We start from the raw sequence: 15,000 nt of genomic DNA, 5'->3' as shown, positions 1-15,000 counted from the left end.
TTAGCTGTTGACCATGTTGGGGTTTAAACCAAATACATTACACTAGGTTAGCTGTTGACCATGTTGGGGTTTAAACCAAATACATTACACTAGGTTAGCTAGCTGTTGACTGTTGTGGGTTTAAACCAAAGACATTACACTAGGTTAGCTGTTGACCATGTTGGGGTTTAAACCAAATACATTACACTAGGTTAGCTGTTGACCATGTTGGGGTTTAAACCAAATACATTACACTAGGTTAGCTGTTGACCATGTTGGGGTTTAAACCAAATACATTACACTAGGTTAGCTGTTGACCATGTTGGGGTTTAAACCAAAGGCATTACACTAGGTTAGCTGTTGACTGTTGTGGGGTTTAAACCAAAGCCATTACACTAGGTTAGCTGTTGACCATGTTGGGGTTTAAACCAAATACATTACACTAGGTTAGCTGTTGACCATGTTGGGGTTTAAACCAAATACATTACACTAGGTTAGCTGTTGACCATGTTGGGGTTTAAACCAAAGACATTACACTAGGTTAGCTGTTGACTGTTGTGGGGTTTAAACCAAAGCCATTACACTAGGTTAGCTGTTGACCATGTTGGGGTTTAAACCAAATACATTACACTAGGTTAGCTGTTGACCATGTTGGGGTTTAAACCAAAGACATTACACTAGGTTAGCTGTTGACTGTTGTGGGGTTTAAACCAAAGACATTACACTAGGTTAGCTGTTGACTGTTGTGGGGTTTAAACCAAATACATTACACTAGGTTAGCTGTTGACCATGTTGGGGTTTAAACCAAATACATTACACTAGGTTAGCTGTTGACTGTTGTGGGGTTTAAACCAAATACATTACACTAGGTTAGCTGTTGACCATGTTGGGGTTTAAACCAAATACATTACACTAGGTTAGCTGTTGACTGTTGTGGGGTTTAAACCAAAGAAATTACACTAGGTTAGCTGTTGACTGTTGTGGGGTTTAAACCAAATACATTACACTAGGTTAGCTAGCTGTTGACTGTTGTGGGGTTTAAACCAAAGACATTACACTAGGTTAGCTAGCTGTTGACTGTTGTGGGGTTTAAACCAAAGACATTACACTAGGTTAGCTAGCTGTTGACCATGTTGGGGTTCAAACCAAATACATTACACTAGGTTAGTTAGCTGTTGACCATGTTGGGGTTTAAACCAAATACATTACACTAGGTTAGCTGTTGACTGTTGTGGGGTTTAAACCAAATACATTACACTAGGTTAGCTGTTGACCATGTTGGGGTTTAAACCAAATACATTACACTAGGTTAGCTGTTGACTGTTGTGGGGTTTAAACCAAAGAAATTACACTAGGTTAGCTGTTGACCATGTTGGGGTTTAAACCAAAGAAATTACACTAGGTTAGCTGTTGACCATGTTGGGGTTTAAACCAAATACATTACACTAGGTTAGCTGTTGACCATGTTGGGGTTTAAACCAAATACATTACACTAGGTTAGCTGTTGACCATGTTGGGGTTTAAACCAAATACATTACACTAGGTTAGCTGTTGACCATGTTGGGGTTTAAACCAAATACATTACACTAGGTTAGCTGTTGACCATGTTGGGGTTTAAACCAAATACATTACACTAGGTTAGCTGTTGACCATGTTAGGGTTTAAACCAAATACATTACACTAGGTTAGCTGTTGACCATGTTGGGGTTTAAACCAAATACATTACACTAGGTTAGCTGTTGACCATGTTGGGGTTTAAACCAAAGACATTACACTAGGTTAGCTGTTGACTGTTGTGGGGTTTAAACCAAATACATTACACTAGGTTAGCTGTTGACCATGTTGGGGTTTAAACCAAAGACATTACACTAGGTTAGCTGTTGACCATCTTGGGGTTTAAACCAAAGACATTACACTAGGTTAGCTGTTGACCATGTTGGGGTTTAAACCAAAGACATTACACTAGGTTAGCTGTTGACCATGTTGGGGTTTAAACCAAAGACATTACACTAGGTTAGCTAGCTGTTGACCATGTTGGGGTTTAAACCAAAGACATTACACTAGGTTAGCTGTTGACCATGTTGGGGTTTAAACCAAATACATTACACTAGGTTAGCTGTTGACCATGTTGGGGTTTAAACCAAATACATTACACTAGGTTAGCTGTTGACTGTTGTGGGGTTTAAACCAAAGACATTACACTAGGTTAGCTGTTGACTGTTGTGGGGTTTAAACCAAATACATTACACTAGGTTAGCTAGCTGTTGACCATGTTGGGGTTCAAACCAAATACATTACACTAGGTTAGTTAGCTGTTGACCATGTTGGGGTTTAAACCAAATACATTACACTAGGTTAGCTGTTGACTGTTGTGGGGTTTAAACCAAAGACATTACACTAGGTTAGCTGTGGACCATGTTGGGGTTTAAACCAAATACATTACACTAGGTTAGCTGTTAACTGTTGTGGGGTTTAAACCAAATACATTACACTAGGTTAGCTGTTGACTGTTGTGGGTTTAAACCAAACACATTACACTAGGTTAGCTGTTGACTGTTGTGGGGTTTAAACCAAATACATTACACTAGGTTAGCTAGCTGTTGACCATGTTGGGGTTCAAACCAAATACATTACACTAGGTTAGTTAGCTGTTGACCATGTTGGGGTTTAAACCAAATACATTACACTAGGTTAGCTGTTGACTGTTGTGGGGTTTAAACCAAATACATTACACTAGGTTAGCTGTTGACCATGTTGGGGTTTAAACCAAATACATTACACTAGGTTAGCTGTTGACTGTTGTGGGGTTTAAACCAAAGAAATTACACTCGGTTAGCTGCTGTTGACTGTTGTGGGGTTTAAACCAAAGACATTACACTAGGTTAGCTGCTGTTGACTGTTGTGGGGTTTAAACCAAAGACATTACACTAGGTTAGCTGTTGACTGTTGTGGGGTTTAAACCAAAGACATTACACTAGGTTAGCTGTTGACCATGTTGGGGTTTAAACCAAACACATTACACTAGGTTAGCTGTTGACCATGTTGGGGTTTAAACCAAATACATTACACTAGGTTAGCTGTTGACTGTTGTGGGGTTTAAACCAAAGACATTACACTAGGTTAGCTGTTGACCATGTTGGGGTTTAAACCAAATACATTACACTAGGTTAGCTGTTGACTGTTGTGGGGTTTAAACCAAATACATTACACTAGGTTAGCTGTTGACCATGTTGGGGTTTAAACCAAATACATTACACTAGGTTAGCTGTTGACCATGTTGGGGTTTAAACCAAATACATTACACTAGGTTAGCTGCTGACCATGTTGGGGTTTAAACCAAATACATTACACTAGGTTAGCTGTGGACCATGTTGGGGTTTAAACCAAATACATTACACTAGGTTAGCTGTTGACTGTTGTGGGGTTTAAACCAAATACATTACACTAGGTTAGCTGTTGACCATGTTGGGGTTTAAACCAAATACATTACACTAGGTTAGCTGTTGACCATGTTGGGGTTTAAACCAAATACATTACACTAGGTTAGCTGTTGACCATGTTGGGGTTTAAACCAAATACATTACACTAGGTTAGCTGTTGACCATGTTGGGGTTTAAACCAAATACATTACACTAGGTTAGCTGTTGACTGTTGTGGGGTTTAAACCAAATACATTACACTAGGTTAGCTGTTGACCATGTTGGGGTTTAAACCAAATACATTACACTAGGTTAGCTGTTGACCATGTTGGGGTTTAAACCAAAGACATTACACTAGGTTAGCTGTTGACCATGTTGGGGTTTAAACCAAAGACATTACACTAGGTTAGCTGTTGACCATGTTGGGGTTTAAACCAAATACATTACACTAGGTTAGCTGTTGACCATGTTGGGGTTTAAACCAAAGACATTACACTAGGTTAGCTGTTGACCATGTTGGGGTTTAAACCAAATACATTACACTAGGTTAGCTGTTGACCATCTTGGGGTTTAAACCAAAGACATTACACTAGGTTAGCTGTTGACTGTTGTGGGGTTTAAACCAAAGACATTACACTAGGTTAGCTGTTGACCATGTTGGGGTTTAAACCAAATACATTACACTAGGTTAGCTGTTGACCATCTTGGGGTTTAAACCAAAGACATTACACTAGGTTAGCTGTTGACCATGTTGGGGTTTAAACCAAATACATTACACTAGGTTAGCTAGCTGTTGACTGTTTGGGGTTTAAACCAAAGACATTACACTAGGTTAGCTGTGGACCATGTTGGGGTTTAAACAAATACATTACACTAGGTTAGCTGTTAACTGTTGTGGGTTTAAACCAAATACATTACACTAGGTTAGCTGTTGACTGTTTGGGGTTTAAACCAAAGACATTACACTAGGTTAGCTGTTGACCATCTTGGGGTTTAAACCAAAGACATTACACTAGGTTAGTTAGCTGTTGACTGTTGTGGGGTTTAAACCAAAGACATTACACTAGGTTAGCTGTTGACCATGTTGGGGTTTAAACCAAATACATTACACTAGGCTGGTCATTTGTTGCCTAGATGAAGGTGAATGAGAGAAGTGGTGAATGAAAAACAGAACCCCCCCCGTTCCCCCCGTTCCTTAATGACTCTTCCATAAACTCCCATAACATATCGTAACATACTAAAAACAACCATAACAACTCAATCCTTTACATGACATCACACAATGAACATTCCAGTAAACATACATACATACCATTAACATACAATTATTACTAACACAACTTAAACTTTATCAAAATTAGGCGAGCGTTATAAGGCACTATACAGTCTAAACTTAACAATACTTATTTGATGCTGTTTGGAAATACTACAATTTGTTTGCTCATTCATTGCTGTGATACACACAAAAGGATGACATCGTCTACTTGTGCCATGACAAGACAAAAAAATGTATCTACTTCCTGGGTCAAAGGTCCTTGAAACGGACACGTTTCATTGGGCAGGTCTCAATATCAGTCAAAATAACACCGTGGTGCCTGAAAAGATAGGTCCTCGTCAACGTTATACACGGCGAAACTTGAGTAGTGAGACACTTGACAGAAATATAATAGTCACACATATACTTATTGCACGAATACTGAATCAGAGAGAGAACGCTTATATATCTGAATCAGAGAGAGAACGCTTATATATCTGAATCAGAGAGAGAACGCTTATATATCTGGGAGCATTCCAGTAAGAAAAATACCTTCACCCTCCCTCCCTCCTTTCCTCCCTCCCTCCTCCTCCCTCCCTCCCTCCCTCCTTTCCTCCCTCCTCCCTCCCTCCCTCCCTCCCTCCTCCCTCCCTCCCTCCCTCCCTCCCTCCCTCCCTCCCTCCCTCCCTCCCCTCCCTCCCCCTCCTTTCCCCATCCATCCCTCCCTCCTTTCCCCATCCCTCCCTCCCTCCCTCCCTCCCTCCTCCCCCCCACCCTCCCTCCCTCCTTTCCCCATCCCTCCCTCCTTCCCCATCCCTCCCTCCCTCCCTCCCTCCCTCCCTCCCTCCCTCCCTCCCTCCCTCCCTCCCTCCTTTCCCCATCCATCCATCCCTCCTTTCCCCATCCCTCCCTCCCTCCCTCCCTCCTTTCCCCATCCATCCCTCCCTCCTTTTCTCCCTCCTTTCCTCCCTCCCTCCCTCTTTTCCTTCATCGTTGAGAGATCTCTTAGTGAAGCTTATTGGGACAAATACTTTGCTTCTATCTAGCAATTTATGTGCATACATCTGTTTCTGTCATAACTGGGTCTTTCTCGTTAGTATGTAGTATACACTGGAGTACACTGTAGTATACACTGGTTAGTATACACTGGAGTACACTGTAGTATACACTGGTTAGTATCTACAGTAGTACACTGTAGTATACACTGGTTAGTATACACTGGAGTACACTGTAGTATACACTGGAGTACACTGTAGTATACACTGGTTAGTATACACTGGAGTACACTGTAGTATACACTGGTTAGTATCTACAGTAGTACACTGTAGTATACACTGGTTAGTATAACCTGGAGTACACTGGAGTATACACTGGAGTACACTGTAGTATACACTGGTTAGTATACACTGGAGTACACTGTAGTATACACTGGTTAGTATACACTGGAGTACACTGTAGTATACACTGGTTAGTATCTACAGTAGTACACTGTAGTATACACTGGTTAGTATCTACAGCAGTACACTGTAGTATACACTGGAGTACACTGTAGTATACACTGGAGTACACTGTAGTATACACTGGTTAGTATAACCTGGAGTACACTGGAGTATACACTGGAGTACACTGTAGTATACACTGGTTAGTATACACTGGAGTACACTGTAGTATACACTGGTTAGTATCTACAGTAGTACACTGTAGTATACACTGGTTAGTATACACTGGAGTACACTGTAGTATACACTGGAGTACACTGTAGTATACACTGGTTAGTATCTACAGTAGTACACTGTAGTATACACTGGTTAGTATACACTGGAGTACACTGTAGTATACACTGGAGTACACTGTAGTATACACTGGTTAGTATCTACAGTAGTACACTGTAGTATACACTGGTTAGTATACACTGGAGTACACTGTAGTATACACTGGTTAGTATCTACAGTAGTACACTGTAGTATACACTGGTTAGTATAACCTGGAGTACACTGTAGTATACACTGGTTAGTATACACTGGAGTACACTGTAGTATACACTGGTTAGTATACACTGGAGTACACTGTAGTATACACTGGTTAGTATACACTGGAGTACACTGGTTAGTATACACTGGAGTACACTGTAGTATACACTGGTTAGTATCTACAGTAGTACACTGTAGTATACACTGGTTAGTATCTACAGCAGTACACTGTAGTATACACTGGTTAGTATACACTGGAGTACACTGTAGTATACACTGGTTAGTATCTACAGTAGTACACTGTAGTATACACTGGTTAGTATCTACAGCAGTACACTGTAGTATACACTGGTTAGTATCTACAGTAGTACACTGTAGTATACACTGGTTAGTATCTACAGTAGTACACTGTAGTATACAATGGTTAGTATAACCTGTGTACATCACTGTCTGGTGAAAAAGTTGAGTGTTTTGATAGCAGCAGAATCATACTTAGTTGGTACCTGGTGATTCAAAATGGCCGCCATGTCAAAATGGCTGCCATGTATTGGCCTTGGTACTGAGGATTTAGGGCTAGGAGTTTAGAGTTTCTCCTGGTCAGGTCACATGGTCAGGAAATGAAATACTCCTAGCCCCACTTATGAGTATGAGATAATGAGAAGACGAGAGAGTCCAGCAACCCAGTAAGGATCGATAGAGTTAAAGAGAGAGAGAGAGACAGAGAGAGAGACAGAGAGAGAGAGAGAGAGAGAGAGAGAGAGAGAGAGAGAGAGAGAGAGAGAGAGAGAGAGAGAGAGAGAGAGAGAGAGAGAGACAGAGAGAGAGAGAAGAGAGAGAGAGAGAGAGAGAGAGAGAGAGAGAGAGAGAGAGAGAGAGAGAGAGAGAGAGAGAGAGAGAAAGAGAGACTGCAGGAACACAAACATGACAGAGGAGTGAGTGACACGTGGATGACAACTGTAAACCATTTGATTTGGTTTGATTGTACACGTTAAAACAGTAACAACAAAAACAACAAAACAAAAAACTACAATACAAAAAATACATTTGTTGTAACCTCGTCGCCATCGTAGGACGAGACAAAAGTCACAAGTCTGTAGTTAAAAAACTAAAAAAAGATAGTTACAGATCTATATAGTACTACACAACCAGATGGATGTTGTTTATTAAACTCTGTGGGGATGTTTAACCTCTTTCCCGATTCCTCTTCAATAGTGACACATAGGCAGGTATTCAATCAAACTTGCATTTAGAAATGTTTACACAGTGTCTTCACGTACCCACACTTCTGTGAGCTGGAAGCACCTACCTGGCTGTGGTGTCTACCTGGCCGTGGTGTCTACCTGGCCGTGGAGTCTACCTGGCCGTGGAGTCTACCTGGCCGTGGTGTCTACCTGGCTGTGGTGTCTACCTGGCTGTGGTGTCTACCTGGCTGTGGTGTCTACCTGGCTGTGGTGTCTACCTGGCTGTGGAGTCTACCTGGCTGTGGAGTCTACCTGGCTGTGGTGTCTACCTGGCTGTGGAGTCTACCTGGCTGTGGTGTCTACCTGGCTGTGGAGTCTACCTGGCTGTGGAGTCTACCTGGCTGTGGTGTCTACCTGGCTGTGGTGTCTACCTGGCTGTGGTGTCTACCTGGCTGTGGAGTCTACCTGGCTGTGGTGTCTACCTGGCTGTGGTGTCTACCTGGCCGTGGAGTCTACCTGGCTGTGGAGTCTACCTGGCTGTGGAGTCTACCTGGCTGTGGTGTCTACCTGGCTGTGGTGTCTACCTGGCTGTGGAGTCTACCTGGCTGTGGTGTCTACCTGGCTGTGGTGTCTACCTGGCTGTGGTGTCTACCTGGCTGTGGTCTACCTGGCTGTGGTGTCTACCTGGCTGTGGAGTCTACCTGGCTGTGGTGTCTACCTGGCTGTGGTGTCTACCTGGCTGTGGTGTCTACCTGGCTGTGGAGTCTACCTGGCTGTGGTGTCTACCTGGCTGTGGTGTCTACCTGGCTGTGGTGTCTACCTGGCTGTGGTGTCTACCTGGCTGTGGTGTCTACCTGGCTGTGGAGTCTACCTGGCTGTGGTGTCTACCTGGCTGTGGAGTCTACCTGGCTGTGGTGTCTACCTGGCTGTGGTGTCTACCTGGCTGTGGTGTCTACCTGGCTGTGGAGTCTACCTGGCTGTGGTGTCTACCTGGCTGTGGTGTCTACCTGGCTGTGGTGTCTACCTGGCTGTGGAGTCTACCTGGCTGTGGAGTCTACCTGGCTGTGGTGTCTACCTGGCTGTGGAGTCTACCTGGCTGTGGTGTCTACCTGGCTGTGGTGTCTACCTGGCTGTGGAGTCTACCTGGCTGTGGAGTCTACCTGTCAGTGGTAGGTATTTACATCACCCCTATAACCATTCTGTCATGTCATTTGATCATTTGACTAAGGGTAAAATAAACAACTACTGCGTAAATACCCGGAATGCGGTTTTGATTGAACCAAGCTCATTATTACTTAGTACTGTAGAAATATCTTCCTCCTCCTCCTCCTCTTCATCTTCCTCCTCCTCTCCTTCTTCATTCACATGAAACAAAGAAAGGTCCTCCTGGTGTCGTTTCATGATCTATGATTCCAAGGTGTCTCGTTTCGTTATAATACTGTTTGTTCCTTTCAGTTCCTCTCTGCGTCGTCCCCACAACGTCCAATCAAAAGTCTCTCTTCAACGTCCCCACAACGTCCAATCAAAAGTCTCTCTTCGTCGTCCCCACAACGTCCAATCAAAAGTCTCTCTTCGTCGTCCCCACAATGTCCAATCAAAAGTCTCTCTTCGTCGTCCCCACAATGTCCAATCAAAAGTCTCTCTGTCGTCCCCACAATGTCCAATCAAAAGTCTCTCTTCGTCGTCCCCACAATGTCAAATCAAAAGTCTCTCTGCGCCGTCCCCACAACGTCCAATCAAAAGTCTCTCTGCGTCGTCCCCACAACGTCCAATCAAAAGTCTCTCTTCGTCGTCCCCACAATGTCCAATCAAAAGTCTCTCTGCGTCGTCCCCACAATGTCCAATCAAAAGTCTCTCTGCGTCGTCCCCACAATGTCCAATCAAAAGTCTCTCTGCGTCGTCCCCACGATGTCCAATCAAAAGTCTCTCTTCGTCGTCCCCACAATGTCCAATCAAAAGTCTCTCTGCGTCGTCCCCACAACGTCCAATCAAAAGTCTCTCTGCGTCGTCCCCACAATGTCCAATCAAAAGTCTCTCTGCGTCGTCCCCACAATGTCCAATCAAAAGTCTCTCTGCGTCGTCCCCACAATGTCCAATCAAAAGTCTCTCTGCGTCGTCCCCACAATGTCCAATCAAAAGTCTCTCTGCGTCGTCCCCACAATGTCCAATCAATCCCTGACGGAAAACAGAAAGTGGACTTTCTTGATAAAAATAACAACAAAAAATGTCCAAAGTTGATTTGATGCTGTGTTTGTCCTCCTACTGTAGTCCAGTACATATCCAGGTGGGTGTCCCCCTAACTGTCTACCTTTACCATGTAAAGACTTGTCCCCCTGACTGTCTATCTTTACCATGTAAAGACTTGTCCCCCTGACTGTCTACCTTTACCATGTAAAGACTTGTCCCCCTAACTGTCTACCTTTACCATGTAAAGACTTGTCCCCCTGACTGTCTACCTTTACCATGTAAAGACTTGTCCCCCTGACTGTCTACCTTTACCATGTAAAGACTTGTCCCCCTGACTGTCTACCTTTACCATGTAAAGACTTGTTCCAATATCAATCCATTGAATCCTCAATCCATTGTTAAGTAGTGCCAGTTCACGTCCAAAACGGTGCCTTCATTCCCTATATAGTGCACAAAGTAGTGCACTTCTGACTGAGTAGTGAGTGGGTTTGGGTTGGGGTCTGGAGGTATCCCCCGGTCAGACACGCAAATATGGCTCAGTTTAGGTGCTCGTTTTGGGGGAGGAGTGGCGCCGTGGGTGCCCTGCCCTCTGGAGGTGGTGGAGGCCTAATCTCAAATGGCCCCTATTCCCTGTGTAGTGTACTACTAATCAGTAGTGCACTACTTTTGAGTGTGCACACTGGGCCAAAGAAGTGAGAATACACTGTGGTCTAAAGTAGTGCACGACACAGGGAGTTAGGGTGTTGTTTGGAATGCAGGCCAGAGGGAGGGATTATGTTGCATAGTGGTCGAAGCTGCCCAGATACTCCAGACCGGCCCGGTAACAGAACTGGTACTGGTCCTGAAACAAACAGATCAACAACAACACGCCTATTACAATCAACAACAACAACAACAACATCATACCTATTACAATCAACAACAACAACAACAACATCATACCTATTACAATCATCATCAACAACAACAACAACATCATACCTATTACAATCATCATCAACAACAACAACATCATACCTATTACAATCATCAACAACAACAACAACATCATACCTATTACAATCATCATCATCATACCTATTACAATCAACAACAACAACAACAACATCATACCTATTACAATCAACAACAACAACAACAACAACATACCTATTACAATCATCATCAACAACAACAACATCATACCTATTACAATCATCATCAACAACAACAACATCATACCTATTACAATCATCATCAACAACAACATCATACCTATTACAATCATCATCAACAACAACAACATCATACCTATTACAATCATCATCAACAACAACAACAACATACCTATTACAATCATCATCAACAACAACAACAACATATACCTATTACAATCATCATCAACAACAACAACAACATCATACCTATTACAATCATCATCAACAACAACAACATCATACCTATTACAATCATCATCAACAACAACAACATCATACCTATTACAATCATCATCAACAACAACAACAACAACATACCTATTACAATCATCATCATCAACAACAACAACATCATACCTATTACAATCATCAAATATCAACAACAACAACATCATACCTATTACAATCATCATCATCATCAACAACAACAACAACATACCTATTACAATCATCATCAACAACAACAACAACAACATCATACCTATTACAATCATCATCAACAACAACAACATCATACCTATTACAATCATCATCATCAACAACAACACCTATTACAATCATCATCAACAACAACAACAACATCATACCTATTACAATCATCATCAACAACAACAACAACAACATACCTATTACAATCATCATCAACAACAACAACATCATACCTATTACAATCATCATCAACAACAACAACATCATACCTATTACAATCATCATCAACAACAACAACAACAACAACAACAACAACATCATACCTATTACAATCATCATCATCAACAACAACAACATACCTATTACAATCATCATCAACAACAACAACAACATCATACCTATTACAATCATCATCAACAACAACAACATCATACCTATTACAATCATCATCATCAACAACAACAACATCATACCTATTACAATCATCATCAACAACAACAACATCACCTATTACAATCAACAACAACAACAACATCATACCTATTACAATCATCATCATCAACAACAACATCATACCTATTACAATCATCAACAACAACAACAACATCATACATATTACAATCATCATCATCAACAACAACATCATACCTATTACAATCAACAACAACAACAACATCATACCTATTACAATCAACAACAACAACAACAACATCATACCTATTACAATCAACAACAACAACAACAACATCATACCTATTACAATCATCATCAACAACAACAACATCATACCTATTACAATCATCATCAATATACTACTAGTAGTAGCAGTCGTAGTAGTAGCAGCAGTAGTAGTAGTAGTAGTAGCAGTAGTAGTAGTAGTAGCAGTTGTAGTAATAGTAGTAGTAGTGGTATCAGTTGTACTAGTAGTAGCAGCAGTAGTGGTAGTAGTAGTAGTAGTAGCAGCAGTAGTAGTAGTAGTAGTATCAGTTGTAGTAATATTATTATTATTATTAGTAGTAGTAATAGTAGTAGCAGCAGCAGTAGTAGTAGTAGTAATATTATTAGTAGTGGTAGTAGTAGTAGTAATAGTAGTCGTAATAGTAGTCATAGTAGTAGTAATAGTAGTAGTAATATTATTATTATTGGTAGTAGTATTAGTAGTAGTATTAGTAGTAGTAGTAGTGGTAGTAGTAGTATTAGTAGTAGTAGTATTAGTAGTAGCAGTAGTAGTAGTAGTAGTAGCAGCAGTAGTAGTAATATAGTAATAGTAGTAGCAGTAGTAGTATCAGTTGTAGTAATATTATTATTAGTAGTAGTATTAGTAGTAGTATTAGTAGTGGTAGTAGTAGTATTAGTAGTGGTAGTAGTAGTATTAGTAGTGGTAGTAGTAGTAGTAGTAGTAATAGTAGCAGCAGCAGTAGCTGGGCTGGTCAATCCCTGTAGATGTGGCCCAACAGTACAGATGCGCTTGTAACGCCAGGGTAGTGGGTTCGATTCCCGGGACCACCCATACGTAGAATGTATGCACACATGACTGTAAGTCGCTTTGGATAAAAGCGTCTGCTAAATGGCATATATTATTATTATTATTACTAGTAGAAGTAGTAGTTCTCGTTCTCCAGACACACACCAAACCTAAACAGTTGACTTTAGGATTACTGAGAGTTGAGTATCTCACCTCAGTTTGAACCGTGGCAGGTCTCTGTGTTCGCAGCATCTTGACAGTCTGGAAGATGTCCACTACTCCTTCATATCTCATCCTCTCCAGAACGATACTCAGAGTGATGAAGACCCCTGTCCTCCCCACACCAGCACTGACGGACCACACAAGACAACACCACGGATTAGATCACAAAATGGCTGCCGTGCCTCATGCATTTCTCTGTGAATAAGTGCCACATGTAAATATGTTCTGTGTCTATCTATGTTTTTATTAAAAATCAGCTTGTTCAATGTTTGTATTTTCAATAACAAAAAAACACATATCTGGAGTTCGGTGACATCAAGTCAGATTAAAGAGGCGTTGAGGGAGGCGGGACCTTACCTACAGTGCACCGTGATTGGTCCGTCTTGGCCAAACTGCTCTTTAGTTTTGTGCACCTGGCCAATGAAATCAATGAACCCCTCCCCTGACTTTGGCACTCCTTGCTCCGGCCAATCAGTGAACTGGAACTGACGAACCGTCCGAGACTGGCCGTCCTGGGAAAAAAAGAATCCACCAATCAGAACACAGGTTGATTAAACCACACAGTTTGACACTCACTCACTCACTCACTCACTCACCCACCCACTCACTCACTCACTCACCACCCACTCACTCACTCACTCTCACTCACTCACTCACTCACTCCCTCCTCCCTCCCCCCCCCCTCACTCACTCACTCACTCACTCACTCACCACTCACCTCCTCACCCACTCCCTCCCTCCCCCACTCACCACCACCACTCCCTCCCTCCCCCACTCACTCACTCACTCACTCACTCCTCACTCACTCACCAGCACTCACTCACCACACACTCACTCACTCACCTCCACAAAATCCTCCCTCACTCACTCACTCACTCACTCAATCACTCACTCCTCCCCCACTCACTCACTCACCCACTCACTCACTCACTCACTCACTCCTCACTCCCCCCCACTCCCACCACAGTCCCTCCCTTGGCCAAACCTCCCCCTGGCCAATCCCCCCTCCCCTGACTCCTCCTTGCTCCCCAATCAGTCCCCCTCCCTCACTCCCCTCACTCACTCCCTCACTCACTCACTCACCACACAGTTTGACACTCCTCCTCTCACTCCCTCACTCACCACTCACTCACTCCCACTCCCTCCTCACCCACTCCCACTCACTCCCTCACTCCTCCCTCACTCACTCCCTCCCCACTCCTCACTCACTCCTCACTCACTCACTCACTCACTCACTCCTCCTCACTCCACTCCTCCCCACTCCTCCCCCTCCCACTCCTCCCTCCCTCCCCCCTCCCCCCTCCCTCCCTCCCCCCCACTCCCCTCCCCCCTCACTCACTCACCCACTCACCCTCCCTCCCTCCACTCCCTCCCTCCCTCCCTCCCTCCCTCCCTCCCTCCCTCCCTCCCTCCCTCCCTCCCTCCCTCCCTCCCTCCCTCCCTCCCTCCCTCCCCTCCCTCCCTCCCCTCCCTCCCTCCCACTCACCCCCTCCCCCTCTCCCACCACCACTCACTCACTCACTCCCTCCCACTCCTCCCCCTCACTCCCCCCTCCCTCACCTCACTCCCCCCTCCCTCCCCCCCACTCCCTCCCCCCTCCCTCCCTCCCTCCCACTCCCACTCACTCACTCACTCACCACTCCACTCCCCCCTCCTCACTCCCCCCCAATCACTCCCTCACTCATCACTCCCTCACT

At 43.4% G+C, this 15,000-nt stretch overlaps 1 protein-coding gene and 1 long non-coding RNA gene across 2 annotated transcripts in view; one reads left to right on the top strand and one right to left on the bottom strand.

The window, feature by feature from the left end:
- Positions 1-4,881, top strand: part of LOC127923926 (uncharacterized) — a 6,809-nt gene extending 1,928 nt beyond the window's left edge. Inside the window, exons 4-14 of the long non-coding RNA XR_008116216.1 lie at positions 426-660; positions 708-989; positions 1,092-1,381; positions 1,711-1,992; positions 2,044-2,137; positions 2,185-2,427; positions 2,521-2,716; positions 2,958-3,004; positions 3,146-3,239; positions 3,381-4,132; positions 4,368-4,881. This is a non-coding gene — a long non-coding RNA (uncharacterized LOC127923926). The remainder of the gene's footprint in view (positions 1-425; positions 661-707; positions 990-1,091; positions 1,382-1,710; positions 1,993-2,043; positions 2,138-2,184; positions 2,428-2,520; positions 2,717-2,957; positions 3,005-3,145; positions 3,240-3,380; positions 4,133-4,367) is intronic.
- Positions 4,882-7,571: 2,690 nt separating this feature from the next.
- The window catches only part of LOC118383175 (receptor-type tyrosine-protein phosphatase delta-like), a 199,534-nt gene continuing 192,105 nt past the window's right edge, over positions 7,572-15,000 (bottom strand). The window contains exons 36-40 of the mRNA XM_052508125.1: positions 13,661-13,815; positions 13,295-13,430; positions 8,693-10,832; positions 8,472-8,607; positions 7,572-8,388 (exon numbers count right to left, since the gene is read on the bottom strand). Of these exons, the coding sequence (XP_052364085.1) occupies positions 10,764-10,832; positions 13,295-13,430; positions 13,661-13,815 (360 nt within the window). The 3' untranslated portion in view covers positions 7,572-8,388; positions 8,472-8,607; positions 8,693-10,763. The remainder of the gene's footprint in view (positions 8,389-8,471; positions 8,608-8,692; positions 10,833-13,294; positions 13,431-13,660; positions 13,816-15,000) is intronic.

Source organism: Oncorhynchus keta, unplaced genomic scaffold (assembly GCF_023373465.1).
Source record: "Oncorhynchus keta strain PuntledgeMale-10-30-2019 unplaced genomic scaffold, Oket_V2 Un_contig_3378_pilon_pilon, whole genome shotgun sequence".
Lineage (NCBI taxonomy): Eukaryota > Metazoa > Chordata > Actinopteri > Salmoniformes > Salmonidae > Oncorhynchus > Oncorhynchus keta.
Note: the sequence above shows the minus strand (reverse complement) of the source record. Positions and strands in the feature narration are given on the sequence as shown.